The sequence below is a fragment of the Capsaspora owczarzaki genome (assembly GCF_000151315.2).
Source record: "Capsaspora owczarzaki ATCC 30864 unplaced genomic scaffold supercont2.1, whole genome shotgun sequence".
Classification (NCBI taxonomy): Eukaryota; class Filasterea; order Ministeriida; family Capsasporidae; genus Capsaspora; species Capsaspora owczarzaki.
Window position 1 is genome coordinate 1,396,568 of NW_011887292.1, and position 18,940 is coordinate 1,415,507.

The window sequence follows — 18,940 nt, forward strand, 5'->3', positions numbered from 1 at the left end:
AACTTCTGAGAATCTCAGAATCTCAAATCTCAGAACATCAGTCCTTTCTTGCTTTTCGCAGATCACCGACCGATTCAACAACGCTCCGAAATGGCAAGCTCGGCCTTCCGCTCTTTCACCACACCAAGCGCTTGGCGCGGAATGTCGGCCTTGTCAAGAACGCACCCGACGCGCAGATACGCAACGACGACGACCGTCGCCACAGGTCGAGCAGACAACTCGGTCGGGTTTGGCGCCAGTCCAAAGTCGCCTGCCGAGTACGCTGCAGCGTGGCCGTCCGCCGCTGTTGCTGCCGTGTATGAAAAGCACGGTGCACCCGAGGACATGCTTCGGTGAGCGACGAGACACGCTGCAGACATCAGGCAGCAGACGCGCCACCAAGTCTCACACAACAAGCGCCGCGAGTGGATCAAACGCACTGAACTGACATGGATTCTGCAATTTGTTGGCCATTGCCATTTGCATAGTGTGGTGGACTTGCCGCTGGCGTCCCTATCGTCGCTGGGCGAGGACCAAGTTGCCGTCAAGATGCTTGCTGCGCCAATCAACCCGTCCGACATTAATCAGGTGCAGGGAACGTACGCGGTCAAGCCACCGCTGCCTGCAGTTGGCGGAAACGAAGGCGTCGGTATGGTTGTTGCCGTTGGGCCCAAAGCGCAATCACGCCTGCGGCCTGGTCAGTGGGTCATTCCTCGGTCATCTGGGCAGGGTAGGTGAATTTTGGAGTGTGTTTATCCCCTCATTGTGATTCACACCCGTACTGTTTGTTGTTGTTGTTGTTGTCGTTGCGGTAGCTTACCATCGTTCATACTTGAATGCCCTTATGTGGTAGGTACTTGGCGCTCGCACTGGATTGCCAAGGAGTCGCAGTTTCTCGTCATTCCGAACGATCTGGCCTTGTCACAAGCGGCCACCATCAGTGTCAACCCTTGCACGGCATGGCGCATGTTGCATGACTTTGTGCCGCTGCAAGCAGGCGACACGGTCATTCAGAATGGCGCAAACAGCGCGGTTGGACTCTGCGTCATTCAGTTGGCCCGCGCGCTCAAGCTGAACACGGTCAACGTGGTTCGAGACCGCGAAGACATTTCGGCGCTAGAGGGCGAGCTGGTGGCCCGCGGTGCCACTCACGTTGTGACGGACAAATTCCTCGGCTCGTTCAAAATGGCCGAGTTCTGGAAGCAACACTCCGCATCGCTTTGCCCGCCTCGCTTGGGCTTCAACATGGTTGGTGGGCCGAATGCTACAAATGTTATTCGGCAACTTGGGTACGGTAGAAGCAGATGGGACGTGGTGGTCGCTCTTGTTTTCATTTCTTGTGCTTGTTTGTTTGTTTGTTTGATGTTTGTTTGTTTGTTTGTTTGTTTGATGTTTGTGCCCGCACACTTTGTTGATCGCTTGCTCATGTCGATATTCATTTGTCGATTGGTGGTGTTGTTGTTCATGTCTCTTTGCGTAGAAACCGTGGCGTCTTGGTGACCTATGGAGGCATGTCGCGCGAACCAGTCGTGGCACCAACGGGGCCGTTTATTTTCAACGACTTGCAACTCCGCGGGTTCTGGATGACGCGATGGAATGACGAGCACGCTCCTGAAGAGCGCGAGCGGATGCTGCAGGATATTGCCGTGCACATTCGCAGCGGCACGTTGAGCACCAGCTGCCAAGGTCGCCCGTTGGCGGAATTTGCCGGAGCGCTGACTGCATCGAGGACGGCACTCCAAGCTGCGACATTCAAGCAGGTTCTAACCATGGTCTAATGGCGCCTGGGGGTCGTGCGATTGCGTGATTGGTTGTGTTTGTTTGGCGCAAGATTGTGGCCGTCAAATACGACCCAACAACAACAACAAAAACAGCTCCAGCAATACAGACTCTACTTGTTCCTGTTTCTAATTGCATTCATGCACTTTCGTCCAATCCCAGTCAGTCCAATAGTTGTTTGCTACAAATGTCAGCAACGCATCTGAAGCATGTGCTGGCTGTCAAACAGCTGTACCGGCAAATCCTCCAACTGCACCGACACATGCCACCCGCCATGCGCGTCATGGGCGACATGTATGTCCGCGACGAGTTCAAGCGGCACAAGGGCGCTCAAGCGAGCCAAGCGCAGGTCTTCATGGCCGAGTGGAAGGTCAGCAGCGAACACTGGCTCGAGGGAGGAGGAGGGTCGAACTCTGTCGCTCGGGCTTTGAGATCGGATGGTGCTGTACATCTATATAGTGATGCTGCAATGTGATAGAGGACTCACTGGGCTGGCTGGCGTCGCGCTTGCCTGTGTGTTGCAGGGGTACGCCAAGACGCTCCAAGCGCAGCTCGGTGTCGCAGACTCCCCAAGCTCAGGGTCTGGCGATGCAGCGACGCCGATCAGCAGTACAGGCAAGACCGATGAGCCCGCGCTGGGCACTCTGGGAGTCGCAATGGATCCAAAGCTGCTGGACGCGATGACGGACGAGCAGGTGGGCCAACTGCACGAGCTGTTTGTCGAAGCACGGCAATCCCCCGCAGCGTCGCCAGCATCATCTACATCCGCGACAGCCTCCAATACTAGTGCAAGTGAATCGACAAAAGCTGCTACAGCGGCAGCGAAAGCAAGCGTCGCCCCGCACATTATTGCAAGAGTCACTCGAAAACAGCCAGCATCGAACGCCAACAGCTCGCCACGATGACCTTGTGACGATGGGAGGAGGGGGAAATTGATGACCATGATGGGGACATTGATGTCTGAGAGTTGTCAAACGGCACAGATCGTGCGTGCGTTCATGTAATTTTCTCATGAGCGTTTTTCACCTTCCAAGTTGTATCGTGTCCAGCTCATGTCAACTCTTGTGGTCAATGAATGCTCATGCAAAGTGAGGTATTTATGTGTCAATTGCGTCTGTCTCGTGGACACAGCGTCAGCTTGGGACCCTCTGCCTTTGAAGTGTGTGACTCTGCGCACGTCACGCCGAATTTCGAGTGGAGCGGTTCTCTCATTCGTGTAGCTCGGTTGATTCTACTCCAACACAATGCCTTTTCCATCAGCTCCTGAATGAACACGCGGGACGATTTTGAAACAATCACATCACAGGTGACTCATGAGCGGCTTTTTTGTTTTTTTGGAAATTTCCCACAATCCACAGCCCCCACCGCTTCCTCTGCCAATTCTTGTTCCTCCCATCCCCTTCTTGTCAAGATGCAAAAATTTCCGCTCCATCAATGTCGTTTCCGTCGCTCTCGTTTCATCGCATCAAAGTGAGACAATTGCAGCCCAATCCCATCCACTCTTTTTTTTTTTTTTTTTTTCTTTTTTTTTTTTTCTCCTTTTCGTTTTTCCCCGTTTTTTTCTCCAGTCGATGGCAACACAGACACAGCGACCAGCGCCTGTTGGGCTCGGTAGCGGCGTCGGAACGCCCCAGTCGCTGGCAGCTTCACCAATGGCGACCACCCCTGGCACAATCACCCTGGGCGCAGCGACACTGAGCTACGGCAGCAGCAGCAACTCGAGCCCGTCAACGCCCTCGCCTGCAACCACCGCGTCGGCGGCGGACGCTGGACTTCCCCCGGCGGTCGACGTCAACGACGCCTCGGTGGTCGACCACGAGACCCGCGTCGAGAGCAAGCGCTTCACGGTGCGTCCTTCACTCTCGCCACGTCGCACAAACCAAACCATCAAAAAAAAAAAAAAAAACTTTCAAACCCTTTTTTTTTTCCGTCACGGTTTTTCCCCGCTTTTCATTTCCCCGACTCGCTCCTTTCGAGGGCCGCTGGTGAAGAACAGAGGGCTGTGTGTGTGCAGCAGCAATTTGACTATGAGACGCAGGTGTTGCTGTTGAGCCCACTGCGTTTGTTGGGGCTTCGCACAACATTGAAGGAAAACAAAAACATAGAAAAAAAAAAGCCAAAACCAAAACGAAACCGCGCCAGGAAAGATGCGGTTCGCGGTAGACACACCGCAAAAGGCTCGGACTGGGTGAGGCCCCGACGAGAGTCTGTTTGCGTATTGCGACGCATTGCGAGGTTGAGAGGGAACCGGGCTGCGTTGCCGTCGCCGTCATCCGTGCCAATTCGGAAACATACGCACAAACCAAAAAAAAAAAAAAAAAAAAAAAAACCTTCCGACCTTCCGACTTGCGCTTCAAGCGACATTCGAGCCCTCCCACTGCACAAAGCACACTGCATGAATCCACAAGCATATAGTCACTCTCGCACAGCCTTGGATTCGCCGCGCTCCCACTTTTGTGCGAAACAAAACTTGCTGCTGTTGTTGTTGGGGTGCGACAAGCAAACTGTGCAGAAACTCGATTTTTTTTTTCCTTTTTTTTTTTTTTTTTATTCGATACTTTGTTCGTTCTGCCTTTGTTCCTGTTGGAAGCTGGTCAGCAGGGAGCCAGGACAATATAAGAAAAAAAAATACAATTAAAACATTTTAAAAGAGAAAAAAAAAAAAAAAAAAGAGGGGGCCGTGTCCCTGCTCGTCGAGCCATGTTGTTGGGCAGGCTCGGTTGCCCTCGTTGGGTGTATTGGGCTGCAGGTGCAAAGTGGAAGGAGGGCGAGAGGAAGGCAAGAGCCAAAGGGACGCTGGCAACTGCATCTGCGGTTCAGATTTCAAAAAGGAGCGGCTTTTTTTTTTCTTTTTTTGCTTTTTTTTATTATTGTGGATCTTCTGATCAATGACCAGCGTGTGTCCCGTGCCGCTGTGTGTGTGTGCGATCTTCAAGCATGTGCTCATCTGCATTGTAGCGTGACTTGCAATGTTTGCTCAATCCCTCGTTCCTCTGTCCTTTGAACTTTTGTGTTGGACGATAGGTTTACAAGATGGTCATGAAGAGCGGATCCAAGACATGGACCATCTACCGGCGATATAACGAGTTTTACGCGCTGAACGAAAAGCTCAAAAAGTTCTACAACTTTGAGCACCTCAAGCTGCCGGGAAAGCGCCTGCTGGGCAACAACTTTGATCCCAGTAAAGCCAGCCAATTGTCGCGTTCGCCAACCGTCCGTTTGTCAGGTTGTGCGTTTGGGAGTTGCTCACTACCCGTGTGTCCTTCCTTTTGCTCTCCTTGCCAGATTTCATTCAGTCGCGACGCACTGCTCTCCATGAGTATGTGCGAAAGCTCATTGCACATCCAGAAATCGCACAGTCGTAAGCTCTGTTGCCATTCCCCTGCGTGCTGCTTGATGCCACGCGCGTCGTGCTCACATCGTCTTGCCCGTGCGTAGCGAGATTTTGAAAGAGTTCTTGACAGACAACTCGATTCCTCGTGCCAAACTCATTGATTCCACTGAGCCGTTGGACTCGGACACGAGCAAGAACTCTGGATCAGAAGTAAGAAGACAGAAGAAACAAACACGGGGGGCGCATCTCAGTTGCTGTCATCGCGAGTTGGCACTCATTATCCACCTCGCTTGCTTCTCTTTGCCATAGGCCGACAACCATGTCGACTTGGCTGGCACGGAAAACCGCGCCGCAGATGTCAATGACTTTTACCTGCTGAAGGTGATTGGCAAGGGCAGTTTCGGCAAAGTCTTGCTTGCCAAGCACAAAGAGACCAGCAAGGTCTATGCCATCAAGGTACGACTGGTTTCCTTGTTGTCTTTCTTTTTTTTTTGGGGGGGGGGGTTTGAGATTCCCCGAGCGATTGCTCAAGTTGCTGATGGTTTCTTTTCCTTGATCTTTCTTTCTTTCTTTCTTGTTCCTGTTTTTTTTTTCTTAACTTTCGCTGCAGGTGCTCTCCAAAAAGGCCATCAAGCAACGAAACGAAGTCAAGCACATCATGGCCGAGCGCAATGTGCTGCTCAAGAACATTGTTCATCCCTTCCTTGTCGGCCTGCACTACTCATTCCAAACTCCCGAGAAGCTATATTTCGTCCTCGACTATGTGAATGGTACGCGGCCGTCCTTGTTCTATTGTTTACAGCCAACTGTCTCGCCCTGCTGCGCTTGAATTTCTAACATTTGCAAACATTGGGAATGTTTCCACAGGCGGTGAACTGTTTTTCCACTTGCAACGCGAAAAGCGATTCCCTGAGGTGCGTGCGCGCTTCTACGCTGCAGAGATTGTTTCGGCCATTGAGTACTTGCACTCGCTGGACATTGTTTATCGGTGAGCATTGCTAGAGTCCCGTCTTGCTGTGTCCTCGTTCTTGCTGCTGCTGCTGCTGCTGACGCCCTGTTCTCCTGCATTCGGGCTTTTTCTTCCTTGTTGCAGCGATCTCAAGCCTGAAAACATCCTGCTCGACTCCAAGGGTCACGTCGTATTGACGGACTTTGGTCTGTGTAAGGAAGGCATTCAGCCTGGCGGCACCACTTCCACCTTCTGCGGTACGCCCGAATACCTTGCCCCCGAGGTCTTGCGAAAACAGCAATACGGTCGCCCGGTCGATTGGTGGTGTCTTGGTGCAGTTCTCTACGAGATGCTGGTCGGTCTGGTGAGTTTGTTTTCTTTTTGTTTGTTTTTTGTCAATATCGTGGCTCTAGCTGTTGCAATGCGATGAGGGTGCTGTTGTGGCTCATTCTGCTATGTGACCTGGTGCCCTTGCACAACCAACAACACAACCAACTCGTGCAACACCTGCAGCCGCCATTCTACTCGCGCGATTGCAACGAAATGTACAACCGCATTTTGCATGACAAGCTCCGTTTCCCGCCGCATGTGTCGGACAATGCGCGCTCGCTCATCGCCGGCCTGCTCGATCGCGACCCTGAGAAGCGATTGGGTTCGGGCCCCACCGGTGCTGAGGAAATCCGCACGCACTCGTTCTTTGCTGGCATTGACTGGGATGAGCTCTATCGCAAAGAGTACAAGGCTCCCTACAACCCTGGCGTGGTATGGCGGTCTCGTCTTGTTGTCGTTTGAGATCTGTTCGTGCAAAATGGTCGACTCACGATTTGTTTTTTTTTTTTTTTTTGTTTGTTTGTTTGTTTGTTTGTTTTCCTTTCTCCGCCGCCCCCCCCTTTTTCCAAATTGCAGTCTGGCAGCATGGACTTGAAGAACTTTGACCCGGAGTTTGTCAACGAACCGATTCCTGGATCCTTGCTCATTGCCTCCGATTTGAGCGTCGACGTTGAGGTGGACGATGCTTTTGCAGGCTTCACCTACACGGCGGAAGATCACTACCTCAACCAACCCCAAGACTAATCTTCTTCTTCCTCCTGCTCCCTTGTTTTCTTTTCCTTTTTTTCAGTCCTGTCCAGCATATACTCTATTATCGTGCTCGTTTTTTTATTCTCTTTGCTTTTTTTTTTCTTTTGTTGGTCTGTGTGTATCTGTGATGCCGCTCACCATCGCGTGTCGTCGGTTGGTGCTCTTGTTTACCATCCTTTCGTCCCCTGTGTTGATCGAAACGAGATGTTCTTTCACCGGTGAAAGCTCGTTTCGTGAAAAACACACCTTGGGTTTTGTTGCTGTGTTTGCATTTGTCTGAGTGTTTTTTTGGCTGTTTCTTGTTTTTTTACCCTTGAGTAAAAGTGACCTTTGTAATGCTTCCGCTTGCTTGTCGTTGTGTATTACTCGAGGGTTGACTGGTTTACTCTTTATTTTTCTTTGGGTGTTTGGCTGAATGAACCTTGAGCTACTTGGTACAAAACCTGCAATTGCGTTTCACGATGCGTCCAACTCGTCCTTCGCCCCGCGTTCCTTGATTTGTTCATTCATAAATGAAATGACATGCACTGGGTGATCGAGCCGAGCCAATGGAGGCTGAGAGTCTTGGATCGCCTGCTTTTTTTTTTTTTTTTTGGCGGGAAAACTGTTGCTTCCCGCGCTGCCATCTTTGCGTTCCCCCGATTCCCACCTCGCGCTGTGCTTGTCAGAAACGAATTGCTGCTGTTCTGACTTTGCTTTTGCTCTGCCTCGTGACTGTCCCTTGGTTGAACAGACTCGGCTGGCCAGGACTATCCCGAGGTGAGGATCAGCATTTCTCTATACCTCTGCGATGTGACGGAAAGGGCTGTGCCATGTTGGTCGCTGTTGCATCCAACAGCAACAATAGCAGCGGATGGTGTGGTGGGCTGAGCCGCTCGCAGTGCCGCAGCCGCTGCGATCCGAGCCGCCGCTTCTGGCCGCCACTTCAAAACGATTGTCGTTCCCACAGTGTCCTGTTCGTCATGTTGTGGTTATCAATGTTTTCAACCATGCACTGTTTTGGTGTTTCCACTGCCAATGCTAGGTGGTTGAACGCTACTTGGAAGACGGCTTTGCGCAAACCTGCGCTTTCAATCGATTTGGCACGCTGCTCGCTGCTGGGTGCAACGATGGTCGTGTTGTCGTTTGGGATTTTGATACCCACTCGGTTGCCCGTCACTTGACCGGTCATGTTCATCCCGTCAGCTCTGTCAGGTGAGGATTGACGGAGGAGCAAATTTTGCAAAAAATAATTTTGCTTTCGCAGCAAGTCGTGCAATTCTCTCCCCTCCCAGTACTTACTCCACCAAACTCTGTTTGGTTGCGACGTTAGCTGGACAAGAAACAGTCGATTTTTGCTCTCTGGGTCCTCGGATACCAACGTTATTCTATGGAATGTCGCCACCGCCGAGCGAATGAAAACCTTCCGATTCAATTCGGCAATCATGTCATGTCAGATGCACCCACGCAATTGGTACGTGTACCCGATCGTTGCTTTAAACATCGTGCAACCGTGCAGCAGAGTGTACGACCTGGTTTCTCTCTCGCCGTGTGCTTACCCAAACCAAAAATGAATGCTACTCGGACAACTGCTGCAGTGATTACTTTATCGCGTGTCCTATCGGCTCTGCGCCGGTGCTTGTAGAGATTGCAACCGACAAGCGCTTTGAGCTGCCATCAGATGTTGATCCGGAAACGGGCTTGGGCACCAACTTTCACACTTCCAGCGCATCCGCCTCGGCATCGGCAGGGCTCACTCCTGCCACCTTCGGACGCGGCGGCAAGCGGATATTTGTTGGCAATCCTAAAGGTCGAGTGTTGCTAATCGACACAACGACACGAGAGGTAAGCTGCTAAGCGAGTGCGCGATTTGGCCATTGTTGGTTTTGTGCAGCCTCGCTCATCAATCATGAATTGTCCCGCTTCTTTTTGCAGCTTCTCAAACATGTAGTAGTGGCCACAAGTGGAGGGTCTATCAAATCCATTCATTGCAACAAGAAACGAGAGTGTGTCCCTTTTGTGACTGCTGTTTTGTTTGTTTGTTTGTGTTTGTTTGTTTGTTTGTTTGTTTGTTTGTTTGTTTGTTTGTTTGTTGTTTTGTTTGTTTTCCTCGATCTCGCTCACTCCTCACTCATATGTGTCGCATCAGCTTCGTTCTTGTCAATGCCAGTGATCGAGTCAGGTGTTGCAAAAGTATCAAGAGACAGTCAATCGAGTGCAATGGAAAACATGCTGCTTCTCGAGCGATGCACAATTTGTCATTGCGGCTGCCCAGACGTCCGATCGTATTTTCATTTGGGAGCGGGATGCCACAGGACCTTGGATTAAAATCCTCGAAGGTCTCAAGGAACACAACCTGGATGTGGTGGTAAGTGAAGCGTTTTGCTTGCGGTTGATTGCTGTTGGCGTCCCCCTTTGCGTCCCCTTTGTGTTGTATTGATCAGCAAAACCCCCCCCCACCTCCGGCATCGATTTGCTCGACTGACCTGTCGTATGACTGGATGAACATGCTAGTGGCACCCAATGCGCCCCATCATTGTGTCGATTTCATTTTCAGGCACCATCTTCGTCTGGAACATCAAGCGCGTCGAGAACTGGAGTGCCTTTGCCCCAGACTTTGCAGAGCTCGAAGAGAATGTGGAATATGTCGAACGAGAGGACGAGTTTGATATTGTAAGTTGGCTTTTTTTGGTGGTTTGTTTGCTTCCTGTCCTTTCTCGCATTTCCAGATGATTCGCACCCTTGCTCACGCAATGTGATTCACGGAATGCTGCTTTGCTAGATTGACGAGGAGCAGGTCAAAAAGAAAAAGACTCTCGATGAAGACGAGCTCATTGATGTGGAAACTGTGAAAAAAACCGTTTGGAGCAGCGACGAGGACGAGTATGGCGAGGAAGAGGGCATCTTTTGCCTTTTGCCGCTTGTCACGACCACGGATGCGACGTTCTCACAAGCTGTAGCTGCAGCCAAGTCAGCGGTTGAGGAAGCCGAGCGCCAATCGGCGATCGAAAAGCGATCTGCAGACGAGCCCATTCAGGGCGACGCCAAACGTTCGCGCACTGAACCTGAAGAGTCCATTGCCAAAGCCGAGTCATAGTTGCTGCTCAGTTTTTCTTTTCTTTTGATCTGGCCCCCCCCCCCTTTTTTTGATTGGTTTTCTTTGGTTTTCTTTGGTTTGCTTTGTTTTGATTTTTGTGTTTGGCCGTGCAAGAAAGTTGGTCAAGCAAAACTATCATTCATACGGTACAACGTGACAGACACACTGAAAAACAGCATCTTTGAAACAAAAACAGAAGTAAAAGCCGAAAACCGAAAACGTAAAAACATGAACAATCACGACAGCAGCACAATAAGGGGAATAATCTTTTTTTTACTTTGAAGCTTGACCTGCAGTGGAAGAGTTGGAAGACAGTATCTTGTTTTGTGTGGTTGGGTTTGGATTGTTTAAGCGTGCGATTCAGCGTGGGGTTCCTTCGCCCCCGCCGCCGCCGCCGCCGCCTCCGCCTCCTGTGGTTGGGAAGGAGAAGCATCTGCAGAAGGCTCGGCCTGCGCGCCTTCTGGATTGGCCCCCTTCGCTCCCCATGGATAGTACGACCCGAGCACGTACGAAGCAATGCGATCGGCGCCGTTGACAATCTTTTTGACCGAGTCGGGTAGAACAGCAATGATGGGCGAGGTCGGCTGGTTGGGATCGGCCTCGCTTGCCTGCGGTGGTGGCCAGTTCATCTGCAACTTCTTTGGCGTGGTGCGGGCGGGGGCAGGCGATGCCGCCGGGGAGGTCTCGATGGCCACACCCAGACCAGGCGTCTCGAACGATCGCTTGAGCTTGCCAATCGAAATGGGGTTTGCCGAAACGACAGAGCCGGGCGTAGTAGCAGCGGTCGAGGCCTGCGAAGGCGACGCTGGAGGTTGTGCAGACGAAGGAGGCGTTTGGGGTGCCATTTGTGGAGCTGCCGCAGATTTCTGGGGCTCGGCAGTGTTCTTGCTGGCCACGACTACCTCCGCTTTGGCTGCTGCGGTCGCGGTCGCGGTCGCGGTCGGGACAGGTGTCACTTCTGGCTCTTCGCAGTCCTCATTCTCCTCGGCAAGGTTGGCCAAACTGCCCGAGACAGGACTGTGGGAGGTGAGGCCATGCGAGGGGACTGGAGAAACGGACGGGGACAGGACAGGGCTCAAGTTCAATGGCGAGCGGTTGACAGTCGGAGACAAGAACTTGGGTGCAGCTGCCGCTGCTGCTGCTGCTGGCGAGGAGTCAACCGGATCTTCGTCCTCGGCAGACTCGCCAATCATCTCCAGAGCATCAGCATTGCTGTCGAGAGCATTGGCATCTGCAGAATCGCCTGTCGGATGAGCATTCTCGGAGCCTTCAAAGTCAGTCCGCGCGTCTTCAAACGACTGCAGTTGAGCCGTTTCATCCTCGACGTCAGAGTAGGCACTCGACAGGCGGTTTGCACTGAGGAAGCCATCTTCGTTCTCTGAATCGTCGGAATCGGCAGCATCGTCCAGGCCAGACACGTTCAAACTCGAGTCCAAGTTCTGCGTCGGGCTACTGGAGACCTCCTCGTCCTCGCCCGATTCTTCGAGAATAACCGCAAATGCGGCCTCGGCAGCAGCTTCCGCGTTCGAGTCGCCTCCCATCTGCTCGTAGAGCTGGCTGGCACGCACAAGGCAGCGACGAAGGGCCGGGGTCGGAACACGAACCGTCTCGCTTTGGCTTTCGGGGGCGGGAGCGATCGCCGACATGACTCCGATCGAAAAGCTTTTGCGCAAGTAGACCAGACTGCCCATTTCACGAAGACGAGAGCGCTGACGGCGACGATCGGCAATCTCACTCTCCTCCTCTCGGCGCCACTCTGGGAAGAGCAAGTCAAAGTCCTCAATCATCAGTTGGATGAGCATGCACTCGCAGCGACTGAGCGACTGGGCCAACGCGGCAGAGCCGCCAAGTGTGTTGAGGGACAGGCTCGAGTCGCTCAGTGACGATGAAGAGGTGCCGAGTGCAGACAGGGACATGAGCGAACCAGACGACGGAATCGACGCGGGCGAATCGGCAGAAGGAGCCGTAGGGCTGGCGGCGGCAGCAGCAGCAGCAGCAGCGACGGCCGCGGCAGCGCTATTGATCGCATGGACGGTGGGCATCACTTCATCGAGGAGCTTGGCCAGCATGGGAGAGGCAGCATCGCGAGCGCGCAAAAAGTTGGGCGCCCACACAATGGCCAGATTCGAGGATGCCATGCTGGTCTTTTCATGGAAGCCGTTCATTAACGACAAGTGACGAAGCAAGTAGCGGAGCGTGGCCAAATGGGCCGGTGGCAGGCGCAACATGAGGTGTTGCAGGGCGGTGACACGCTGCAGCTGAGCTGGAATGCCAACGCACCGCAAAAAGCTCTCGTGCTGGGCGGTGGGAATCAGCGGTGTTGGGAGCTCGCGAAGATAGAGCTTGAGAAGGGAGGAGACACAGTGAATATCGCTCTGCGGGATGTCATCCAGGTTGACCTTGTCTTCGTTGGCGTCAAAGGCAAAGCGCAACTTTTGCACACGGCTCGCAGTGCCCGAAACACGGTAAATGCCCTTGACTTTTCCGAGACGCTCGATGGCATGGACACACTTTTGGATGACAATGGGGACGGTGGGCAGATACTGCAGCTGCGCGACGCCCTGCCACGAGTAGGCAGCAGGGGCGAGCTGGAGACGCGGGGACGACGTTCCTGCCGCTGTTGTCGGAGAGGATGCAATGGCAACGGAGGGGGACTTGTTGGCCGCGCCCTCCAACGCTGCTGGCTGGAAGGACTCTTGCAGCACCTCGTTCGCCAGCCGATGGACGTCCGGGTTTTCAAGATAGCGCTGAAGCAGCTCCGAGAGATCAGCCCCAAAGACGGCATCCTTAAAGATACCCGATCGTCGCAGATGGACAAGAGACGGCGGAGGGTAGGCCACATTCTGCTCCGAATGGCGGTCGTGGAAGAAGGACCGAAGGAAGGTGACAATTTTGAGCTTGCCGGATGGACGCGGTGAGCCCGACGCAGTTGGGAATGGAGGATAGGAGACACCGCCACCGAGGCTTCCACCGCTTGGACTGGAGGCCGTTGGGGACGACGCCTGCTCCATCAAGCTGCTGTCGAGAATGTTCGCACCAGACCAGGTGCCCGATCGGCGGTTTTGGGCCTTTTCAGAGACGGACAAGTGCTGGATGGAAGGCGACAGGGACGGCGGGCTGGCGGAGGAGGAGTTGGACATTGGCGATGGCGGGCGTGGGTCGGACGCGGAGGCCGGCGTAATCACCTGGACGCAGTCGCGAGGGAAGAATCCAACCATCTCACTCGCTCCCTTAAAGCCGCGCCACCAGGGTGACTCTTGCGTCGACGGCATGTCGACAATCGAAATGACTTCGCCGGCTTGCAGGGACAGCTCGTCCTCCTCCTGGCCTTCGTACGGGGCAATGACCATGCCAACCGCAACGATTCGCAGCTTGGGGAAGCGAGCGACGAGCATTTCGTTCGCATTGGCGTTGCTGGGAGCTTGAGGCTCGGGCGTGAGGCTGTCCGAAAACGTGACCTTTGGAACACCGGCCCCACCCGCGCCCGCACCAGCGCCAGTGCCCGCGCCGTCATCCGACTCGGACGAAACACTGCGCGCTGGAGTGGTGCGTGAGCGCTCGCGCTCCAGTTGCAGCCGGCGACGCTCACGGAGATTTTTGCGGTACAGCTGCAGCTTGGTCAGGTCGAGCACATTCGAGCCGCGAAGAAGGTTGAGCGACTGCAGGTGGCGAACGAGCGACGTCGGAATCAGCGTGCCCAGACCCCGCTTGGCCGGCTTGCCTCCTGGAGTGATGTCAAGCCAAGACAGCACAACGCTGCACGTCAGGCAGCCCGCCGCAATGGTCGCAAGCCGCTTCAAGTACGTCGCAAGCAAGGCGATGGTGGGTTCGACCACGAGTTGCACGGGAATGAGGGAGAGCGGCGTGCCTGCCGCAACTTGCACGGCCGCCTGACGACTCACAACGGCCGGAGCAATGTCCGACTCGATACATGCCAGCTGGCTGTACTTGCGGTTGAAAATGCAGCGATGAAGTTGCTCGTCGATGGCAGAAAAGTCTGCCCAGCTGCGCTGCAACGTCCACGACCGGCGGCCGCTCGTAACACGCACGTCGAAGGTGACTGCGTCGAGAACCTTCCGAACATGCGCTTCTGTAAAAGGCTTTGCTGCCACGGAAGAAGGTGCTGATGTTGCAGCCGAGGGGTCTGTCGAGGTCGTGGTGGTGGTGGTGGTGGTGGCGGTGGAAATGGTGGTGGAAATTGCGTCAGGTTGTGCAGTGAGCACGGCGGGCAGACTGGCAGCCACGGCATCAAAGGCAAACTGGTGGTTGATGATCTGCACTGAAAAGTTTGGCTTGAACTTGACAAAGTCGTAGTGGAAGTGACGCGCCTTGGACTCCTCCGCGCCTCCGCCTGCCGCACTGGCATTGAGTGAGCTGGATGAGGACGAGCGCGAGAAGGTGCCTGAGAGCCGTGCCTTAATGCTAATCCGGGAACCCGAGGTTGGAGCGTTGGTCGGGAAATCGGGCGAGTGCTCCCCACCCGCACCCGCCGCGATACCGTCCATGCGATCACGGTACGATACGGGAGCTGACGGTGCACCGACCGCGCCAGCAGTGGCGACACCCGACACGGCGGCGAGCGCAGCAGAGTGCTTGAGCTTCATTCCGCCACGAATGGCCGCAAGCAACTCTGACCTGGGACTGACTTTCTTGACGGTCGCCGAGCGCGCCATCAGCAGCGGCGAGGACAGGTCGTGGGTGGCATCGACGGGCAGTCTACGCAGCTTTTGCTGGGCGCGCTGGCCCTCGAGGTCGTGCATGAGCCCCGACGGCAGGCGCCGGAATGGCTGCTTGACTACATCTCCTGCTCCTCCCGCATTGCCAGCTGAGCCTGCCGGGTATGCCAGCGGCGACGTTGGGCGGACGATCGCATTGGCGCTTCCAGTCGGTCGCGGCGACATGAGAGCGCGTGCTGGCTGTGCGTTTGAGACGGACGGAGCCGCGCTTGTGACGATGGAAGCGGACTGAGACAGCGACGGTGGAGCGGCAGTAGCAGAAAGAGGAGACTGCTGGGGTTGCTGCTGCTGCTGCTGCGGCTGCGCTTCGTGGGCCACCTGAGACTGGGGTTGCTGCTGCTGCTGCTGCTGGGGTTGCTGCTGCTGCTGGGGTTGCTGCTGCTGGGCGGGCAAAGGCAAAGTCGCAGCTTGTGTTTGCGGTTGGAGAATGACCGCAGCAGTTGGAATGGCGCTCGAATTGGCAATACCATCGCTATCGCTGGCAGAGACGACCGGCGCCTCGCTCGATGCTGCAGCATGGGCTGCTGTGTCGGTGGCACCAGGCGGCTGCTGCTCTGGAGCGCTGCTCGCTGCCCCGCGGGCCTCACTGGCATCCATTCCAACAAGAAAAAAAAAAAAAAAAAAAAAAGGAATGCTTTCCTAATAAACAAACAAACAGAAAAAAAAAATGAAAAACAATAAATCACCAAAAGGAAAAATGGTAAAATGATTCAGGATTTTGAAACCAGCGCATTGAATGAATGAATGAATGAACGGATGAACGGATGAACGATGGAGCGGAGAGGAAGGGGAAAGAGGAAGGAGGTGGGGTAAGCGTCAAACAATCAACCTATGAGGCGGCTTCAAATTTGGCGAAATTGGATGCTGCGATTGGGCACGATTGGAGCATGCACTGATGACAGAGAAGTGGATGAGGTGCAGTCATGGAAAACAAAAAGCACACTGCCAAAGCGGGTCAGGTAACATTGGTTGATCTCTTTAGGGAACATCGGAAACTGGGATTTCAAGAACGACAAACCGGCACAACTTGCCAATGCACACGTCTCCTGCTCTGTGTGTCGCTGAATGATCATGGGGATCGTTCGAGTGGGTCGAGTTGAATGATTTTGGGGCCCTGTCATCCAGCGTCTGGTCCCGCAGGTGTTCGCGTGCAAAGAGTGATTCCTGCTTTTGGCTGAAATTTTGAGAAGTCAATCCTCGTCGACCAACGGATGTCGGTTTGTTCTGCGCCTTGCCGGACGGTTCCAATCGTTGCAACCAAATCAGTCATATCTGACAGAGATTACCGCACCTTGTTGCGCTCCTCGAGGAAAGAGCTCTTTGTGCATTGAAACACGAGAAGGACCACTTTTTATGGGCATTGAAACACACACCCCCCTCACCAAACCAACCCCAAAACCCTTCGGTCCCTATTCTTTTTTGTTTCGGTTTCTTCTAGTCCACATTTCTCAAACTACTTTGACCTTCGCAACGGATTCAAGCAGCGGGGTGAACAATGGACTTTGACCCCTTCTTTGGCGCGCCGTCCTTCACGTCGCCACCTGGTCCCGCCGCCGAGGACGCCAACTCGACCGCGACCCCTGCGCCGGCCGCGCCCACTTCCAAAGTAGCCGCCAGCACTGGCAGCAGCTGGTTTGGCAGCGTGCTGACCTCTGTTCTGCAATCGGTGCGTCTATGCTTCTTTTTTTCTTTCTTTTTTTTTGGTGCAACCTTCTTGGCCATGGCGCAAACCGGGCACAACCACCACCGCCACCATGCAAGCCTACGGACTCTAAAAGTCTTTTGCCGTGGTTTGCATTCGACGTCGAGTGCATGAATGCGACCACGCGCTGGACTGAGCGAGGCGAGGCGCCGACCAACGTGAACCGATGACGCGAGGTTTCGCTCAGTTCTCCCGGCTTTTTTTTTTTTTTTTTTTTTGGAACGACTTGACTTGGCTTGACTTGGCTTTGCTTTTATTTTGCCCGCCACCCATTCTGCTGCGAGGAGTGATTGTCGCAATGGTTGCAGTTGAAATTCTCCTCGTTGCCGGCGTGTTGCCTTGCACGACTCGTGCGTTTCGCTGACATTCTGTCGTGTTTGTTTGTTTGGTTTTTTTGCCTTTTGACCGTCCTAGTCCGAGCAACTCCTTGAAGCTACGAAGCGCGACCTGTCGGAATTTGTTCACGTCATTCAGCATGACACGCAGCAAGTGGTGGCGGACTCGGCGCAGCTCATTCACGGTCGAATGCAGGTACAGTGTGGAACGTGGTCGTGTTTCAACTTTCAACGTCAAAGCCTCTCTCTCGCTTTGACGTAATCTTGCTTTGGTCAAGAGGCTCACATTGAGCAATCGGCTTGGTGGGTGGATATTTGGTAGAAGTTGCAACAGGAAGAAGAACTCGCTCGCGCACAATCAGGCGAAGAAGGCAAGGACGCTGGCAAGTCGCTCACCTCCACGGTAAAACAGCACCACACCACGAATTGAAGTTGTTTTCGCATGTTTATGTTTGTTATCCTGAAAGAGAGGGTGTGATATGTCCAATGCCGCGTCCCTCGAGTCTGAAACGACCTTTGCTGCTCTCGACCTACGTTTGCTGAACAATTGTGCACGCTTGTCATTTCAGGTCTCTGGATTTTTTGGATCCATCACGGCGTCCATTGCCTCGGCTGCAGCTCCGGCTCCAGCGACGGCATTGGCGTCTGGCTCGTTGGGGAGCGCAGGAGCCGCCTCTGGGTCGTCTTTGACTCAAGGGGCGGCCATGCCTACCTCTCGTGCGGACGCGCTCTTGGTCGCGCTCCAAACCAATCCCGCCACGTATACGGCCGACATTCCGGCGAATCAGCGGCAGCGCTACGATGCCTGGGTGAGCACGGCGAACGTTGATGCAATGACGGAGCAAATTTCCCAACTGCTGGGCGACCATCCGGAAGTGCGGACGCTGCACACCAAGCTGGTCCCTTCGACCATTTCGTACACACTCTTCTGGCAACATTACTTTTTCCGAGTGCACTTGTTGCGTGAGGAAGAGCGCAACCGTGCCAAATTGAAAGAGCGTACGTGAATTGGTTGACTTGCCGGGCTGCTCGCTACTCGCTCTGCAACGACCGACTGACTTACTGACTTGATGATTGTTGTGATCATGTGACGCACATAGGAATGGAATCATCCGTGATTGAAGATGTTGATTGGGATGATGATGATGGTGAGCAACTACGACGAGAAGAGGAGGGGGTTTGTTTTTGTTTTGTTCTTTGTTTTGTTTGGTGTTTTTTTTTTGGAACGACACTGTCTTCACTTTGTCCTTTACTCATCCATCCTTCTCGTTTTGGCAGATCCCACGCCCACTCGACAAGACACACCTCCAAGCCAAACAGCCCCGCCGCTGAGCCAGGACAGTTCCACTTCGACCTTGCGCACTGTCTTGTCAGCCGTAGAGCAGCCCGCCCCTGCCCCGGCGGTTACAACGGCACGACAGCGGTCATCTGAGGCGCCCTCTGACGATGACGACGAAATCCACCAAATCTTGCAGACATCAAGGTCGCCTGTCGCTACACTCGCTCCAGAACCTGCGGCGCCACCAAAAGCGGCGCCACTGCAGCCCAGTCCATTCAGTGGATTGCCGGCACCATTTTCCTCCGAGCCTGCTTTGAACACACCCGCCAGTGCTGTGCTGAGCCATGCCTCTTCACGTTCTACGAGCACGACCTCGACGGAGAGCTTCGAGTTGGTCCTTCCTGGGAACAATAGCGGTATGGTAGTAACGACCAATGCGACCGGCACAACGACGCGAGTTTCGCATCCCCCAGCAGCTGTTGGCGGTGACGTGGAGGACGATGATTGGGAAACGTGGGAGTGATTTTTGTTTTTGTTTCCGTCTGTGCGTTGTATTTTGATATCGCGTTTATTTGTTATTTTTGCTGTTGGTGAGCTGCGATTATGTCTTGCTTGTTAGTATTAGCATTGCTCGTTTTTTTCAACACTTGTCAATTTTGTTGGCGTCCTAACCTAAACCAGCGCTTGCCAG

At 53.9% G+C, this 18,940-nt stretch overlaps 6 protein-coding genes across 6 annotated transcripts; 5 read left to right on the top strand and 1 right to left on the bottom strand.

Moving 5' to 3' along the window:
• The first annotated feature begins 49 nt into the window (after positions 1 to 49).
• Positions 50 to 1,885, top strand: CAOG_00418 (trans-2-enoyl-CoA reductase). Its single transcript, XM_004365232.2, has 4 exons — positions 50 to 332; positions 468 to 709; positions 833 to 1,268; positions 1,460 to 1,885. Exons 1-4 carry the CDS (start codon positions 91 to 93, stop codon positions 1,755 to 1,757), a joined length of 1,218 nt encoding a protein of 405 aa, XP_004365289.1. The 5' UTR covers positions 50 to 90; the 3' UTR covers positions 1,758 to 1,885.
• Positions 1,886 to 2,032: 147 nt separating this feature from the next.
• On the top strand, positions 2,033 to 2,233 carry CAOG_00419 (hypothetical protein; the record flags this gene model as incomplete). The annotated part of the gene is made up of 1 exon (XM_004365233.1): positions 2,033 to 2,233. One exon carries the CDS (start codon positions 2,033 to 2,035, stop codon positions 2,231 to 2,233), a length of 201 nt encoding a protein of 66 aa, XP_004365290.1.
• A 1,058-nt stretch (positions 2,234 to 3,291) lies between these two features.
• Positions 3,292 to 7,465, top strand: CAOG_00420 (serum/glucocorticoid regulated kinase 2). Its single transcript, XM_004365234.2, has 10 exons — positions 3,292 to 3,605; positions 4,783 to 4,939; positions 5,044 to 5,119; positions 5,197 to 5,302; positions 5,402 to 5,548; positions 5,703 to 5,862; positions 5,960 to 6,080; positions 6,186 to 6,405; positions 6,555 to 6,803; positions 6,948 to 7,465. The coding sequence occupies exons 1-10, from the start codon at positions 3,330 to 3,332 to the stop codon at positions 7,113 to 7,115; spliced, it is 1,680 nt and encodes a 559-aa protein (XP_004365291.2). The 5' UTR covers positions 3,292 to 3,329; the 3' UTR covers positions 7,116 to 7,465.
• Positions 7,466 to 7,531: 66 nt separating this feature from the next.
• Positions 7,532 to 10,197, top strand: CAOG_00421 (hypothetical protein; the record flags this gene model as incomplete). Its single annotated transcript, XM_004365235.2, has 8 exons — positions 7,532 to 7,555; positions 7,855 to 7,880; positions 8,146 to 8,315; positions 8,449 to 8,574; positions 8,699 to 8,945; positions 9,376 to 9,468; positions 9,615 to 9,773; positions 9,883 to 10,197. Exons 1-8 carry the CDS (start codon positions 7,537 to 7,539, stop codon positions 10,195 to 10,197), a joined length of 1,155 nt encoding a protein of 384 aa, XP_004365292.2. The 5' UTR covers positions 7,532 to 7,536.
• A 118-nt stretch (positions 10,198 to 10,315) lies between these two features.
• CAOG_00422 (Cdc42 GTPase-activating protein) lies at positions 10,316 to 15,536 on the bottom strand. Its single transcript, XM_004365236.2, has one exon. It carries the CDS (start codon positions 15,528 to 15,530, stop codon positions 10,545 to 10,547), a length of 4,986 nt encoding a protein of 1,661 aa, XP_004365293.1. The 5' UTR covers positions 15,531 to 15,536; the 3' UTR covers positions 10,316 to 10,544.
• Positions 15,537 to 16,371: 835 nt separating this feature from the next.
• On the top strand, positions 16,372 to 18,883 carry CAOG_00423 (hypothetical protein). Its single transcript, XM_004365237.2, has 6 exons — positions 16,372 to 16,599; positions 17,050 to 17,166; positions 17,293 to 17,373; positions 17,540 to 17,969; positions 18,071 to 18,118; positions 18,249 to 18,883. The coding sequence occupies exons 1-6, from the start codon at positions 16,429 to 16,431 to the stop codon at positions 18,770 to 18,772; spliced, it is 1,371 nt and encodes a 456-aa protein (XP_004365294.1). The 5' UTR covers positions 16,372 to 16,428; the 3' UTR covers positions 18,773 to 18,883.
• The last annotated feature ends 57 nt before the right edge of the window (positions 18,884 to 18,940 follow it).

Excerpts from the sequence above, each read along its gene's own strand:
- CAOG_00420 (XM_004365234.2), top strand. The coding sequence starts at position 3,330 with ATGGCAACACAGACACAGCGACCAGCGCCTGTTGGGCTCGGTAGCGGC. Across the intron at positions 3,606-4,782 it reads TCGAGAGCAAGCGCTTCACG|GTTTACAAGATGGTCATGAA; the intron begins GTGCGTCCTTCA and ends GTTGGACGATAG. Across the intron at positions 6,406-6,554 it reads ACGAGATGCTGGTCGGTCTG|CCGCCATTCTACTCGCGCGA; the intron begins GTGAGTTTGTTT and ends CAACACCTGCAG.
- CAOG_00422 (XM_004365236.2), bottom strand. The coding sequence starts at position 15,530 with ATGGATGCCAGTGAGGCCCGCGGGGCAGCGAGCAGCGCTCCAGAGCAG.
- CAOG_00423 (XM_004365237.2), top strand. The coding sequence starts at position 16,429 with ATGGACTTTGACCCCTTCTTTGGCGCGCCGTCCTTCACGTCGCCACCT. Across the intron at positions 16,600-17,049 it reads TGACCTCTGTTCTGCAATCG|TCCGAGCAACTCCTTGAAGC; the intron begins GTGCGTCTATGC and ends TGACCGTCCTAG. Across the intron at positions 17,970-18,070 it reads CCGTGCCAAATTGAAAGAGC|GAATGGAATCATCCGTGATT; the intron begins GTACGTGAATTG and ends TGACGCACATAG.
- CAOG_00418 (XM_004365232.2), top strand. The coding sequence starts at position 91 with ATGGCAAGCTCGGCCTTCCGCTCTTTCACCACACCAAGCGCTTGGCGC. Across the intron at positions 710-832 it reads TCCTCGGTCATCTGGGCAGG|GTACTTGGCGCTCGCACTGG; the intron begins GTAGGTGAATTT and ends CTTATGTGGTAG. Across the intron at positions 1,269-1,459 it reads AATGTTATTCGGCAACTTGG|AAACCGTGGCGTCTTGGTGA; the intron begins GTACGGTAGAAG and ends CTCTTTGCGTAG.